This window comes from Hydractinia symbiolongicarpus, chromosome 2, assembly GCF_029227915.1.
Source record: "Hydractinia symbiolongicarpus strain clone_291-10 chromosome 2, HSymV2.1, whole genome shotgun sequence".
Classification (NCBI taxonomy): Eukaryota; Metazoa; Cnidaria; class Hydrozoa; order Anthoathecata; family Hydractiniidae; genus Hydractinia; species Hydractinia symbiolongicarpus.
Genome location: NC_079876.1, coordinates 22,298,370 through 22,312,726, shown reverse-complemented (window position 1 = coordinate 22,312,726; position 14,357 = coordinate 22,298,370). Strand labels below are relative to the sequence as shown.

The following is a 14,357-nucleotide window of genomic DNA, read 5'->3' as shown; positions in this document are numbered from 1 at the left end:
AAAGACAGTTTTTAAAAAAAGTACGCGTATTTTCGTATTTTAAAAATACGAATTACGGAATTCTATTGTTTTTAAAATACGAATTAAAAATAGAAGTGGACGATTTTCCTAGAGAGCGTCACTGATTTAATGTGATGATTTTTTTATTTCTTGTAGTTGTCATTCTTGTCGTTGTTGTATCATCAATGACGTTTACGGCCATCCTAGGTGTTGTTGTCGTTGTTTTATTGTCACAGTTCCTGTTGTCGCTACTGTCATTTATATGTTGCCGCTGTTGTGTTTTTGTTGTTGTTGTTTTAATTATCATCGTTGTGATCACTGTTGTTGTGCGATCAGCCACTACTGCCATTTGTTGCCATCAAAATGTTATAGTCAAATTATTATTCTAGGTTTAATTCCTTCAAAACACTTGGGCAAAAATTTGAAAAATATGCAGTCACATCTCCTTGATATGGTGAGCAAGTTACATCTTTCTAATGTAGGGTAGTCTTTCAGATATCTATTTCTAACTCATTTACCTTCTTTATATGGTAAGCGTTTTAACTATATATCTATATTATTAATCAAGCCACATGATTGAGGATTTTTAAATATAGTACAATAAAAACTATCTTTAAGCAACTATATCTGCATGCAAGAAACAAAGATAGAAAACAGACCCTGTACCAATCCTTCTTTAGAAAAAACACCTTAAAGCCGCATCTTTAATAAAGCTCAAAACGCACTAAATCAAATGAGTAAACTATTTCTAGTTTCGCGCGAGCATTCGAGTTTTATAATTGCTGAAACTGAGCAACACAAAAATTTTTGTGTAGATTATCTGATATAAATACACCTTTCCCGAATTTCATAAATTATAATAATTATGACGTCATCCAAAAATTTATAATGGTTCTATGCTCTTCAAATAAGGATATTTAGATAGAATATTAAATTTTCATGACAAAAATGAAATTTTTTAGAGCAATATAATATTCTGGTTGGATTTTATTTAGATTTGAAGAAAATAATTATTTTAAAAACGAGGCTATTTTTAGGAAGCTCGGCTATTTGAAGGGTTTGACCGTAACTTTCAGCTCGCAATTGAGGCACTTAACGAACAGAAATATTACCGAAATTAGCTAATTTGTTCTATCTTTTGCTAAGGAACTTAGGGATAAGAATCATTTTTAGTATCGACCTCTTTAATTGAGATTAGCATAATTAAGAAATTCGGGAAAGATCTATTTGATTTATTTAAATGTGTTTTTGATCTCTATTACGGGAAAGAAAATTGTGTTGTTTTTTTAAATACATTTTGATGTTTTTCCTTTAATGAAAAAAGTTAATTTTCGTCTAATTTTGATTGTAGAAGAATTGGTGCTCATTTGCTAGGTTTTGAGTATTCAAACTACTGGTCGTAAAATAACCGAAAGTAGTTTTGAGTATTCACACAACTGGTCGTAAAATAACCGAAATTAGTTTTGAGTATTCATGCTACTGGTTAAAAAACTACTAAAAGTAGTTTTGAGTATTTACACTACTGGTCGTAAAACTAACGAAAGTAGTTTGGAGTATAAAACTACCAAAAGTAGTTGTAGTAAACTAACCACTAGCTTATTACTAATCAGTTAAATGAAATCCATAAAAAAAGGCTCCTTGTGCTGTTAATTCAGATGGAAATAATAGAATATGTTGGGTTAAAGAGTTTTTCAGGTAGCTTAAGCAGCACGATATGTCCACAAATCTGATAAATGAATTGAGATTTAAGGACAAATGCTGTCTTTTGATAGTGTTTATGGTTTTCATGATAAACTGTGCATAAAAAAAGTTGCTGTTTATTATTTAGCCATAATTTTTTTTACAACAAAATTTGTTTACAAATAATTAAAATATTGCGGCATGTATGTTCCCAAAAGATTTCTTTTGATGTCGATGCTAACTGACTCCAATAATCATGTTTTCACTAGAAGAAAAATTTTAATGTTAATTAGCGCTACTCATCGCTCAATGAAAACCGTGCTTGATCCAGCCAACTGTAATATGTCATAATTATTAACTGATGCTATTTACAACAGGTTTATACGGGAAACCCGTAGCGCTGATTGGCTAAAAAGCCTTAACTACAGGCTTTATCCAGCATGGTATAACTTTTAACCTGATAGGAACCATAATGGTAGCTACAAATGCAAACGAATAACATCGCTGAAGAATCGTTAAAACATAGCTAGCTACATACTTACAGACTCAAAAATCAAGTTGCAGTAAATCCGAAATTTTGAAATACTACGTGAAAAACAGCCATTTCAACTCTTAGTAAGACGTCCATCCAATTTATTTCTCTTTAAGTGATCGCAAAAAGATCGAAAGTTTATAATCATATCACACGGCATCAAGTAAACAGCAATAACATGTCAGATCTAATCAGTTCAAACAACCGTGGTGAAAAACGTCCTTTGCAAAATATTAAAAACGGTACATCCATTTTATGATCAAAAATGTTGATAATTTTAAATCCATGTTCAATTGAGCACACATAAAACGCCATTAATCAGCAAAACAAGAAGCCCTGGGGGCTCTAAGAATTTCCGCTCGCTACCAAAATATTTGATGACAACCTGCTAATTTGTTCTGTTATCATGCCAAACATTCAAAGAGTTTTGGTGCATGAAGCTCTGAAGATAAAGCACAAACAAACGCAAACAAAACGAAACGTGTCATAATAAACTCGCGTTTTAAAAAAAATTGCTAACAAAAAACACAGCCTATCATTTATGGTTGAAAGTCTTGTGATTGAAAGGTTTATGGTCTTAAACGGCATTTAGTTGACAAAAAATCAAAATTTTGATGTGACCATCATTTTCAACATTCTTTTTTTATTAACTGTGCCAATTTTTGTCGAAAATAAAGTAGTTTAATTTTTTTGACAAATTTTGGCCTGGAATGACATTTAGGTGACAAAAAATCAAACTTTTGTATCATCATCATTTTCAGCATACTTTAACTGTGCCAAATTTGGCCGAAAATGAAGTGTCTTAATTTTTGGACCAATCTTGGCCTAAAATAGCATTTAGGTGACAAAAATCAAAATTTTGATGTCACCATTATGTTCAGCATACTTTTTTTGTTAATTTTGCCAATTTTTGTCAAAAACAAATACCAATTTTGGCCTGAAACGTTATTTAGATGACTTCCCCGTACTTAGGGAGCTTGGGTACGAAGTTTAAATCTGTGACGTTGCAATTGACCATTTGGGACAGGGTTAGTTAGTTAGTCAGTTATACCAATACTATCCTCCTCTCAGAAGAACGTGAAATCCCAGGGTCGATTTTTTCTCAAAAAATGCTCCGAAAGAAAAAAACGACGGTTTTAAAGAATTTCCTACGCCTTCGGGCGCGGAAATTCAATGAGCAACAAGCAAAATGGCATTGAATTTTTGTGACTCGTTTTTTGAGTTCTTTAGAATGAATCCACTTTGGTTAACAGAATGTTTAAAAATTATATTTATGATATTTGAATGTTTTGTTTTCTCTTTGTACATGCAGCTATTTAAAAAACTGATACTATGAACTTCAAATCGAACGTTTTTTTTTCTTTATCAAAACCTGCTTTTACAACCTTGTCACAAGAAAGTCTTCAGAAAATAATCCTGGGTTGTACAAACCCAAACAAAATACTATCGGTTAATAAAAACAACATAAACTGTTTTATCTATCTCTTCCAATATATGTTACCCTTGAGTTACTCTGATATTAATATTCCCACATAATTTGAGATGTTACAATTGGTGTCAACACATACTTTTTTAGAAAAGAAAGTTTGATCTAAACGTTTGTGGTGAAGGAGGCGAGTACGAGACAATGACACTCGATTGTCATTTGTTTAAGAAAAGGATTGTTATGTAAGTAGCGACTTTAAAACTCTTATAAAATAGGGTGTTATATTTTTGTCGGTGAACATCCAAGTGTAACCTGGTGCGTCTGCCATATATGTCTTTTTTTATGCTATTTTTATCTACGTCCAACATGACATTGGTTTACAAAGGTAACAATACTGCAAAATACTACAAACAAATACAAAACAAAATATTTGTATCTATCTTAAATGAATGCAGAAAGAACCCAACGGAAATTTTAAAATCAACCTCTATTTCAAGATCCACACAATCTACCAACCTAAAAAAAACATGAAAAGCTAATAAATTTATGGATCTGAGCTTGGAATTATGTTTATAAGAACTTTATTAGGAGTCAGCGAAAATTGCAATTTAAGCGTTTGTTTTGTTAAAAGAATACTTCGTTTTTCCAAATATCTTCAGTTTCACTAAGAATGCTAATATAAGAATAAAAAGGTGAAACTTACTACGGAGAAGATGCCAATTAATTAGCTTTTAGAACTGAAATTTTCCTATTATTTTTAAGGGGATTTTGCCTTATTAAATATCTGGTTTAAAGAGGATTCTTTAACTCAAACCAACAATATACACATTTCACCCTCAACCTTTGAATGTGCTTTTTTTTAATGTACTATTTTGTATTTTCCTCTAATTTTAACACAGAGACGAGCAAGAATTGGTAATCCATTCTGACGATGCTTTTGCACCTGTCGGGTATCTGACTTTCAAAAAGATGCATTTGGAAGAGAAAAAGATGGTACTATTTTTCATGGTTTTCGGATTTCAACTTCTGATATCCTTGTGGGACCTAAATGGAATGTTGCTTCGTCTCTGTTTAAACAGTATGGTTTAATTTAGCCGTGCTCTGAAATTCTATCATTCAATTTTTTTTAATTTTACCAACCGTGGGTTGTCAGTAAATATAGTGCTCGATTTTTAGTTTAATAGTTTAATAATAGCTTGTTATCATATTGTCTCGTGGTACATGTTTATATTAATACACCCCACATAGAAAATGTAATAGAAGGAGTGAGAACAATTTAGCGCAATTTAAGGTTTTTAGCATAGTTTCCTTTGAATGATACTTCACAACAAGCTTTTTGTCTGATTATACCATCCTGTTTTTATTCAGATTAAAATTCGGAGGTTGTCTTGGGAGTTTTAATAAAACTGAGTAAATAGATAACTGTTTTTATTTTTTTTAGAAAACGCCATTACGTTTAGTGAATATGCATTCGGCCCAGTATGTTGAACTAAGAGCATTGATGGAAAAGCTTCAAACGGTAAAACAAATTGTTATAGTTATATTTTTCATGCATTAATTTATTTCGCTATTATATATAAAGGCTACGAAAATATCGGGTCTGTCGAGTGCAGATGGTGGAAATGAGCTGCAATTAAAGTACTTTAGTGGTAGCGCTTCATGTTCTTTTTTCTTTTCACTGTCAAATTGTTAATTAATAAGCCGACTTTATCTCAACTCGAATTGTTTTTGTATTCCCCTTCAATTTTCACTAACACTTTCTCATAAAGGTCCCTCGATAATTTAAACCCCGGATAATGAGAACACCTGCTAAAGCAAAGAATTTCTATACCCTGCAAGCTTGATCCCGGACTGAAGATGAAAAGAAAGAAATTTAAGCAACAATGAGTCACAAAAACTTGTGTAACATTTTTAAAACTGTATCAGTGTTTATAAATCTTCTTAATCGACTGCAAGTCGCTGAAATTAAAAACTAATTTCATTTCGTAACCGTCTTAAGGCTGCTTTTTGAATTGTATATCGATAAAAAACACGAAGGCCGTGATTTCTTTCTTTTCATTTTTTTTTTTATTTCTTGTTATGCCTTGTTTTATATTGTGTATTTTATTATAGTCAACTACTGCAAGTAACGACACGAAATCTGTGGAAAAGACACCAGTCAAACACAGTATAACTCTTGCTTGTAATTTTTGGAACACGAAACTTTTGTTGTTGTTGTTGTTGTTGTTGCTGTCGTTGTTTGTCCTGCTCGTTTTCATTTTTGTTCTCGCCGTCGTCGTTTTTGTTGTTATCGTTATGCACCTTTTTTTAACTTTTTTAGTGGTTGCTGTTACATTTATTTATAAGTAGGGAAACCCCTTCTAACTCAGAAATTCGCGGTAATTAAATGCCCAAAGCTACTATTTAAAACCTGTAATTAAAATTTAAAAAGCGTTTTTTAGCTGTTGTCAGTTAAAAGTAAATCGCGTTAATTAAATTATTTTTAAAGGTTGTTATAAAGATTTTAATTCCTTATAACAATTAGACTTACATTTAGAATAGTTGCTAATGGTGCTATAAACTTGATAATTAGGTCATTCCATTGATGTACCAGCAATCCGGAATAAGCCATACATATGCAAGACGAATAATGAAATGTGGCTGGCTGAGTTGGTTTGCATGCACAAAAAAGAAACAACGATTGAAGAATCAACTAGAGAAACAATGGGAAAATTACAAGGTGTTTCACTGGGTTAAAAATTATTTTTTTGCGATTCGTCTTACATGTTTCTACTTTTTAGATCATCTGGGGAAGGCAAGAAAGGCATTTGTTTTTAAACTGTCCAGGTTTAGCAATTGTAAGGTTATGTTCCTTGATTATCTAGTCAAATCACGGGTTTTATCATTTAAGGCTATAACAACAAATCGTCAATCAAAAAATCATGTAATTTTTTGAAGGATTAAAAACTGTTTTTAAATTAATATTAATATGCGTTATTACATTTACAATTTGTAGGGTAATCTTAAGCAGCCTTAACACGAAGTCTCTTGTCTAGTCTTTATATAAGTTTACACGATTTCGGGCGAGATGAAACTCATTTCGATGTTGATTTCATTTTACCCTCAAAATAATCACGTAAATACGATTTACCCTAAATGAAACTATTGCACATGAGTATAGAACTATTGCGCGTGTTCAATAATCCACTGCGCATGTGTACAAAGTCATGACGCATGTGCAGTATGTACAACCCTGATATGAAGAACTCCATTAATGGTGGTTTCACCTTTTTTAGATATTGTCTCAAGCAATGGATACAACATGAGAGATATCTGCTTAGTTCATATATTTTGTTCTGATATAAATGATTTTGCAAGAATTAATTCTGTATATGAAAACTATTTCGAGAGTAATCCTCCAGCAAGGTGAGATGACGTTTTACAATTACTTTAATAAAAATAAGTCTTCCGTAAAAACGACAATACCTTATCGGATGAAGTATTCGTCTAACAAAATTCTTAGTCGGACGGAATATCCCCTCACCTAAGGAGAATTTCGTCACTTCATTGTCCATATTTAAAATTTCTTGTTTACCTATTTTCAGTCACTTGTATGTCAGACGGTGAAACTTAAAACAACCCCATATTATAATTCGCTGAACAAAATAAGCACCATTTGAAAAACGTGCGAACAGTGCACAATTTCACAAATCTTGCGAACGTTCGCAAGATTTGTGAAATTGGCGGAACTAAAGTAATTAACTATATTATTGCATTTGATTCGCGTCTGCATTCTAAAGCTGTCAAAACACTAGCGTTACAGCTGAAAAATCCTAATGCGCATGCACAGACACTGCAGTAGGAACGCGTTAATGGAAAGTTCCCTGCTGGAAATCCATGTTACTGTATTTGTTGTCACATGTCATTATTGACAGCATGAAATTTGAGCTAGGTGGATGCTGAATCAGCACTCATTTTTCATTCTTAGAGTCTGCGTAGAAGTACGATCACCTCCAAATATTGTCTTCAAATTAGAAGCTTACATCAATACTACTGACACAAGAGAGGCGCTGCATGTTCAAAGTATATCGTATTGGGCACCTGCTAATATCGGACCATATAGTCAGGCTGTTAAAGTAATCGGATTTTTTATACGGGTGTTACTGTTGCGGGCTTTTTTTGATTTTGAGTTATTCCCTTCCGCCGTTGTTTGCCGGGCATTGTGAGATCTTAGGTTGTCTAATCAAGAATTTAACAAATTTTGATTTTTACTCCAAATTGACACAATATAGCAGGTAGGTGTTGCAGAAAAAACGTACTAGGTTTCACACTGTGTTCACTTATTATCAAGAGTTATTATTCCGATAAGAAATGATTCCAGAATATAATGTTTACAGGCTGACTAGATGAGCATAGCCGAAAATTTTGTCATTCATTTCACTCTGTATCGAAACGAGGTCGTTAAGGTTAAATTTTCCTGTGAACCGACTCCTTCCCGCTATGAAATTCTTTTTGACACGATTCCCTTCCCACCATACAGTAATTACCCGTGTAGTATTGCGCTTAGTTCAGTTGTTATATTTCATTGTGGAAATGTCTGTCGTCTGTCTCTCTGCCTGTCGGTTTGTTTATTTTTTTATTTTGGTTGTTTTGTTTTTAATTTCTTTCTTTAGGTTGGTAAAAATGTGTATTTTTCTGGTTCAATTGGCCTGATTCCATTCACTTTAGAACTCGATCCTAACGGTGTTGACGCGGAGGCGTTGTTATCTCTCCACCATGTGAATGTTGTGTCGAAGGTGATTGCTCCGAAGCGGTGCGAATCCAGAGATTATGGTTGCATTACTTGTTATATTACAATACCAGAGTCAATCAAATTTATCGAGAGATTATTTGAAAGTCAGACAATGGTAAGTGTTTTGATCAGCCGAATATTTATACAAGTATAAAAACTTTACTTATAAAAAAATATTAAAAAAATATTACTTATAAAAAAATTTATGTTGTGTCCTGCGGATAACAAGTGGAAAAGTACCGATTTTACTAGAGTGACTTTTCCTCATTTTTAATTAGCTTCAAAATAGTCCAAAAAAATTTGGTCTGTCGCCATGGTGACTCATCTGGTGGTCAGGGAAAATTGGACAATTCTTTTTCTTTATCTTTATTAAAAGTCATATTTCCTTTCAAAATCATATTTCTGCTTTTATAAAGTATTTTTACACATATCTAAAACGTTTGCAACCCTTCTTCTTAATACAAATTTATTTTTCACTATTTTAGCCTTTTTCCAGGTTTATAAATTATAATGGTGTCATCTTGGACGACGTCATTCTAATTTTTTTATCCTAATTTTCCTCAAATGTTCTAACTGACAGCCTTTCAGAGCCCGTCAATATCCGGCCTCAATATGATTAATTCTGCATATGTTTTTGATATTTATGGTCAAATCCCATAAACAAATATGCAATGCTAGACCTTTTCACTCCGACTTACAAAAAATTAAAGACCGATCCTTAATGACGTAATTTTTGAATGTTAATCAAATTTCCACAACGACCTCAACTGATTTATTTTGTTTTGGGTACATACCACGTTAAAAGAACAGAAACATTCTCCACCAAACGACATTATAAATCCACACATAAATTCGATCAATAATACCGAGAATATCGATATAAATTCTAGCGGTTATTGTTACTTACCTGTCACCTAACAATTTTAGTTTTCTCCAAAGAGATACCTGCTTAATATTGCATGTGTGATCAATCTACCGAAGAATGCGCAAGTCGAATGGCACTTGACTTTGCGTGTTTGCCAACACAAGGTAGATAACTTGCAAGGTATGTTACGCGTAAGAACTGTAGTTACGTAATGTAAATTTTTACCAATCTGTGTTTTCCAATGTTCTATTAAATGTGGGTTTTATTCACGTTCATGTTTATTTACGTGGTTGTTAGCTGATCCAAGGCAAAAACGGTGGAAAATCGGGGAACCTTAAACTGGGTCTTGCCAACCTACAAAGAGTGGCTTTTTAACTAAAATGAAGGAATACGTTGAACTAAATTACCTCTGTCATTGTCATCGAAGTCAAACAAATAGCGAAAACATTACTAACCGTGTTTCGTTGTTTTGATGCAGGTACAGAAGTGCTCACAGCGTCTACTCATCAATACAATGATGGATATTTGATAAGTTGTGTCACAAAAGAAGGTATGTAGCTAAAGGGAATCCGAGGTGATGAATGATGTTAAACTTATGTTTCCTAGCTTAAAATGTGTTTAAGAAGTGTTTTCAAAATTTTCAAGATATTCACGTTTAACACTTCGACTCCATAGTAGCGAATTGGCGTCGCAGTAGAGGCGAATTGCCGACTTGCTCTCTGTTTGCCATAACTTGTTTTAGGATATCAAGATATCTCAAGGTCCTTATGAAATTAAATTTCCCATCTGGAAGTGCTCAGGTTAACTAACGTTGAGGTAGAAGGTAAAACACTATTGCGAAGTCTAAGGATTAAAGTTGCATTCGAAATTTGTAAGCCTAATCATTAAACCTACTGGAACTGACTTACAAACTGAACCAATTTTTTTTTATAATTTAAAGTTACGGCGTGAAAGAGAAAAGGGTCTGGTACTAAATACTAGCACCACTTTGAATTTTATTTTGGTCTATACTATTTTATTTCTGTCACCCTTATGTCAGAAAAGTTTGAAGCCATATCCTTTTACTGGTCAAAAATTATGACAATAGAAGATATCTACAATTTTGTGACCAGACAACGTGTTATTCGGAATAATTAAATGTTAAAAATGTCAACATCTTGAGAACGAATATCTTACTCAACTTTGACCAAGCGTTGTGAATAAAATATAAAGTTGTGAACTTTAGTTTTCTATGTTTAGACATACAAGAGAACGGTGATTTGAAAGCTGCAGCCATTCGAAATTTTTCTGCTTGCGCGAGTAAATTACGCACGTGTAATTTCTTGCGAGTGTTATATTTAGTTTCGATGGAGGAGAAAAAGTCATTGACCGACGGTTGGTGGATTAACTTGTCTGATGTTTCCCCAATTTCTGTTCTTAAGTGAATTATACTTTTTGTCAATTCGTTGTTTTTTTGATAAAGTTGTTATGTTCTTGCTGTTATGGTTTTGTTCTTGTTGTTGTTATTGTTGTTGAACGCCGCTGTTCTTGTTATTTGGCTTATGTAGAAGTGACATGATTCTCGATGTTGCGTCGGATGAAATTACTTGTGTTGCATAAATCCAACATTGGTACGAGAAAAAAGGGCATTTCTGTGCGAAATTCTTGTTTTTCGGGGCAACAGTAGTAATTTCCAGGGCATTTTTTCTTTCGTCCATAGTTGTTACTAAAACCTACTTAAATACTTTTTTCATGTTTTCTTGATAAAAGTTTTTTTTATGTAAATTTTTTTCACTCTTCTAGTCCTACATTCCACCTTAAACGGGTTGTTCGATCGAGATATTGTTTTGTCGTTCGTTCCTGCGCAGAAGCTATACGTACCTAATCTCAAAACATCTGAAGAGATTGTCGTACTCATCAATGGATTTTGCAATGACCCTGTGAATGCTGATGAGAGTAATGATATATATGGGTACTTTTAATGAGAAGGCATTGAGTTTTATTGAACGTTGCAGCAGAAGTTTCAAGACCATCATGTCTTCAGCTAAATGTCGATTCTTCACATGAACGAAAAAAGAAAACTGAAATAGCACTATCGAATGAATCCTTTAAGAAAGATGTTTGGAGGATTCTGTTGACGAAGTAAACAGTTGCTGACAGTAGTTTTGCAAAAGAACTAGCGCTAGATCCACTTGTTTTATACACATGCTATTTATATGAAGTTTTAATGAAATCTATGTGTTCTTACGACTTTTTTTCTTTCTTTCTTTTTACCTTTATATAAGGGAGTTGTTTAAAATATTTTTTTAAAAGGATTAACTAAACTATCAATGGTGAGAAAAAGTATGCTGGACGTTTAATAATCTTAATAAAACAACGAAAAATTAGCAAAATTATGAACATCAGCAAAATTATGAAAATCAGCGAAACAACAAAAAATCAGCGAAATCATGAATATACACTTATGTTAAACAATGCCGTTAGAAAATGGGAAAAAATAATAGTACCAAAAATAACAGTCAAAATAACAGTTCCTCGTCCCTTTTAAACCAGTCCGTTGCATCGATTTTCTTAAGTTTAAATGCGTCTTCCGGCAACCTACAGGTGCTAATTCTCAAAATCTAACCCTCTCGCGTAGACAATAAATTTGCCGTTTTATCCTGAAAGCTAAAACAAATTTGATTCTTACAGCGCTGTAAATTATTTACCATATTCTATTTACCTTCTTGGTCCTTGATCCGCCAGTCCTTGTTTCAACCTTAATATTGCCAAGACCAAAAGGAAGACCAAAAATTGAAGTCGAAGAAAGTTTATAGAGAATCGCAAGCAAATAAAAATCAGGATTTACATTGACTTTTTTCTTTGCAAGTGTTAGAATCTGAATTATAATTAAATATATTGTATGGTCCGTATATTTCGTCAAAAATTTCTTACTCTTCATCGCTTCCACAAATTTAACATCGGTCAAGCCTTTGAGGTTTGTAAAATACAGCTTTAATCCCCCAGAGGTGGCCAAAATTAACGCCACCACGGGTCGGCTAATCAAGGACCAATAAAGCGCTCTCGTCGTTCGGCCGATAATGTCACTCTGCAAAAATAGCCAAGATGTGTGAAAAAAAACTCGCATCCACTGCTCAGTAATGGCCCACTCGGTGTTTTGCATTTCAAAAGTGCAGTTGATTTTGTTATTGTATAGTACAACTTGCTTTCATTATACCGAATGGGACAGTTGTAACTGTAGCGCCAACTAGTCACGCGGCACAAATCCTGAAAAAGTTCACGAACTTTTGTATATAATACATCAATTTTTGCGCCTTGTTAATTGGTGTTGGATTGCATCACAACTCACTTTTTAAATTATAACTCCTGAAATACACCTCCAAGAAGGCTAAAAATTGGCGACTTTATTTTTTTTGTATGTAGCAACTTTTCATAAAATTTTTGAAATTCCATTTTGGGAGTTGTTTGGCTAAATGTGGTTTCGGAAAAATGTCATCAAAATTGCTGATACCAGCAAATTTTTATCCTTGTCAATCAATTTCTTTTATTTACTATTCCTTTCATCAACATAGCTTTAGCCATTCAAACGTTTTTCGGGGTAGTTAAATCTAGGATGTTTTGTGCTGTGTTTGTATTTCATCTTTTGTCACTTGAAATAAATGCCTCATTATTTTTGCCGTCTTGAAACATGTTAATTTATTTATAGTTTTATCTAGAAACAACGAAACTAATACATCATAATAAGGTTATATCTCCTAATAAATGGCCACTAACAAATCGTCCAATCATAGTTTTCACGACGCATCTAGTGACCAAGAATGCACCAATTATGAAAAGACAAGCAACGAAAGTAAGGCTTGCAAGCGAAAAAGAGAAGATGTGAACTTACCATTCGTGACAGCCTCGAAATCTTCAGCTCAAGATAGTTTCTCATTGTGGACGAATTTATTGTTAGATGTAGACCAACCCTTATCCTCGCAAATCATGGTAAAACAATATACATTACCAAATGTAAATAAAAAGTGAGAAATTTTTCCCAGAAGATTTTATGTTGTGAAGAACTTAAACTGTTCCAAGCAATACAGCCAATGAGATTTCGGAATTTGTGAGGAACTTGTTTATCTGAATGCGCTCCTAGATACGGTTTGTACGAGGCGTTTGGATAATTGTTGAATTTCAAGTTCTTTAGTCACTGGGAACCTTTTGTCTGAAATAATTATTATAGTGTGTGGGGACGGATTACTAAACGAAAACGTTTTCTTCTAAACTTATTTTGTTGAATTTGTTATATTGCTGGACGAAATGGATGGTTGTCACCCAGTGGCGAGGACAGCTTGTGGCATAAAAAAAATTTGTGAATGTTACTATAGGATGTGTTTTTTCTCTCTGCAAAGCAAGTTTTGTGCTCCACTCAGGTAAAACTATATGGCATATTTCAATCAATTAATTGGGGTATGATGGAATTTGTTTTGACTGAGACACACCCACCAAATGTCAAAAGACTTGAAAACAAAATACCGATACAGTAGGGGAAAAATTTATGCACTGATATATACGAAATTTTTTACTTGTTTTATGATTTTTTATAGTTGATTTTTTATAATTGTTTTTATAACATTTTTTTAGTTGACCATTTTTACCACCCCTCCTATTTACAAAACCTGAGTCTTAAAGCATTGACAAAACAAGACATGCCAGTCCTCCTTTAAAACAGCATGATATCCTAGTCATCAGTAGATCACAATTCTGATTTGTAGTTAGTATGGTGTATTTTGTTAATATATTTACATAGTAAGTGAATATGCGCAGGATTGAACGTTTGTTTTCGAAAATGTTTTTATTTTTAGTGGAAAATAGATCACCTATTTTTCTTTTAAACTTTTAAGCTGATACCTCTAATGTTAGCGTGTTGCGGAATATTTCTTTAATGATCAAATGCACTTAAATTTTTCAGTTGAAAAAAACGAAATTTCATATTTACTACAACTTGGAGGATAGAAAAGCATAAGAACGAAATAACTCTTTTGAATCCATTGAAACAAACCGCGAATAAATATTCTTAAATTGAAATTTGCAATTATGATTGGTTTGAGTACGCAATTAC

General features: G+C 33.0%; 1 protein-coding gene across 1 annotated transcript in view; it reads left to right on the top strand.

Moving 5' to 3' along the window:
- Positions 1 to 13,824, top strand: part of LOC130630184 (uncharacterized) — a 34,655-nt gene extending 20,831 nt beyond the window's left edge. The window contains exons 7-19 of the mRNA XM_057443580.1: positions 390 to 454; positions 3,789 to 3,880; positions 4,538 to 4,631; positions 5,080 to 5,157; positions 5,751 to 5,805; positions 6,211 to 6,357; positions 6,914 to 7,043; positions 7,606 to 7,753; positions 8,291 to 8,524; positions 9,337 to 9,454; positions 9,753 to 9,824; positions 10,514 to 10,648; positions 11,057 to 13,824. Of these exons, the coding sequence (XP_057299563.1) occupies positions 390 to 454; positions 3,789 to 3,880; positions 4,538 to 4,631; positions 5,080 to 5,157; positions 5,751 to 5,805; positions 6,211 to 6,357; positions 6,914 to 7,043; positions 7,606 to 7,753; positions 8,291 to 8,524; positions 9,337 to 9,454; positions 9,753 to 9,824; positions 10,514 to 10,648; positions 11,057 to 11,235 (1,547 nt within the window). The 3' untranslated portion in view covers positions 11,236 to 13,824. The remainder of the gene's footprint in view (positions 1 to 389; positions 455 to 3,788; positions 3,881 to 4,537; positions 4,632 to 5,079; positions 5,158 to 5,750; positions 5,806 to 6,210; positions 6,358 to 6,913; positions 7,044 to 7,605; positions 7,754 to 8,290; positions 8,525 to 9,336; positions 9,455 to 9,752; positions 9,825 to 10,513; positions 10,649 to 11,056) is intronic.
- Positions 13,825 to 14,357: the final 533 nt, after the last annotated feature.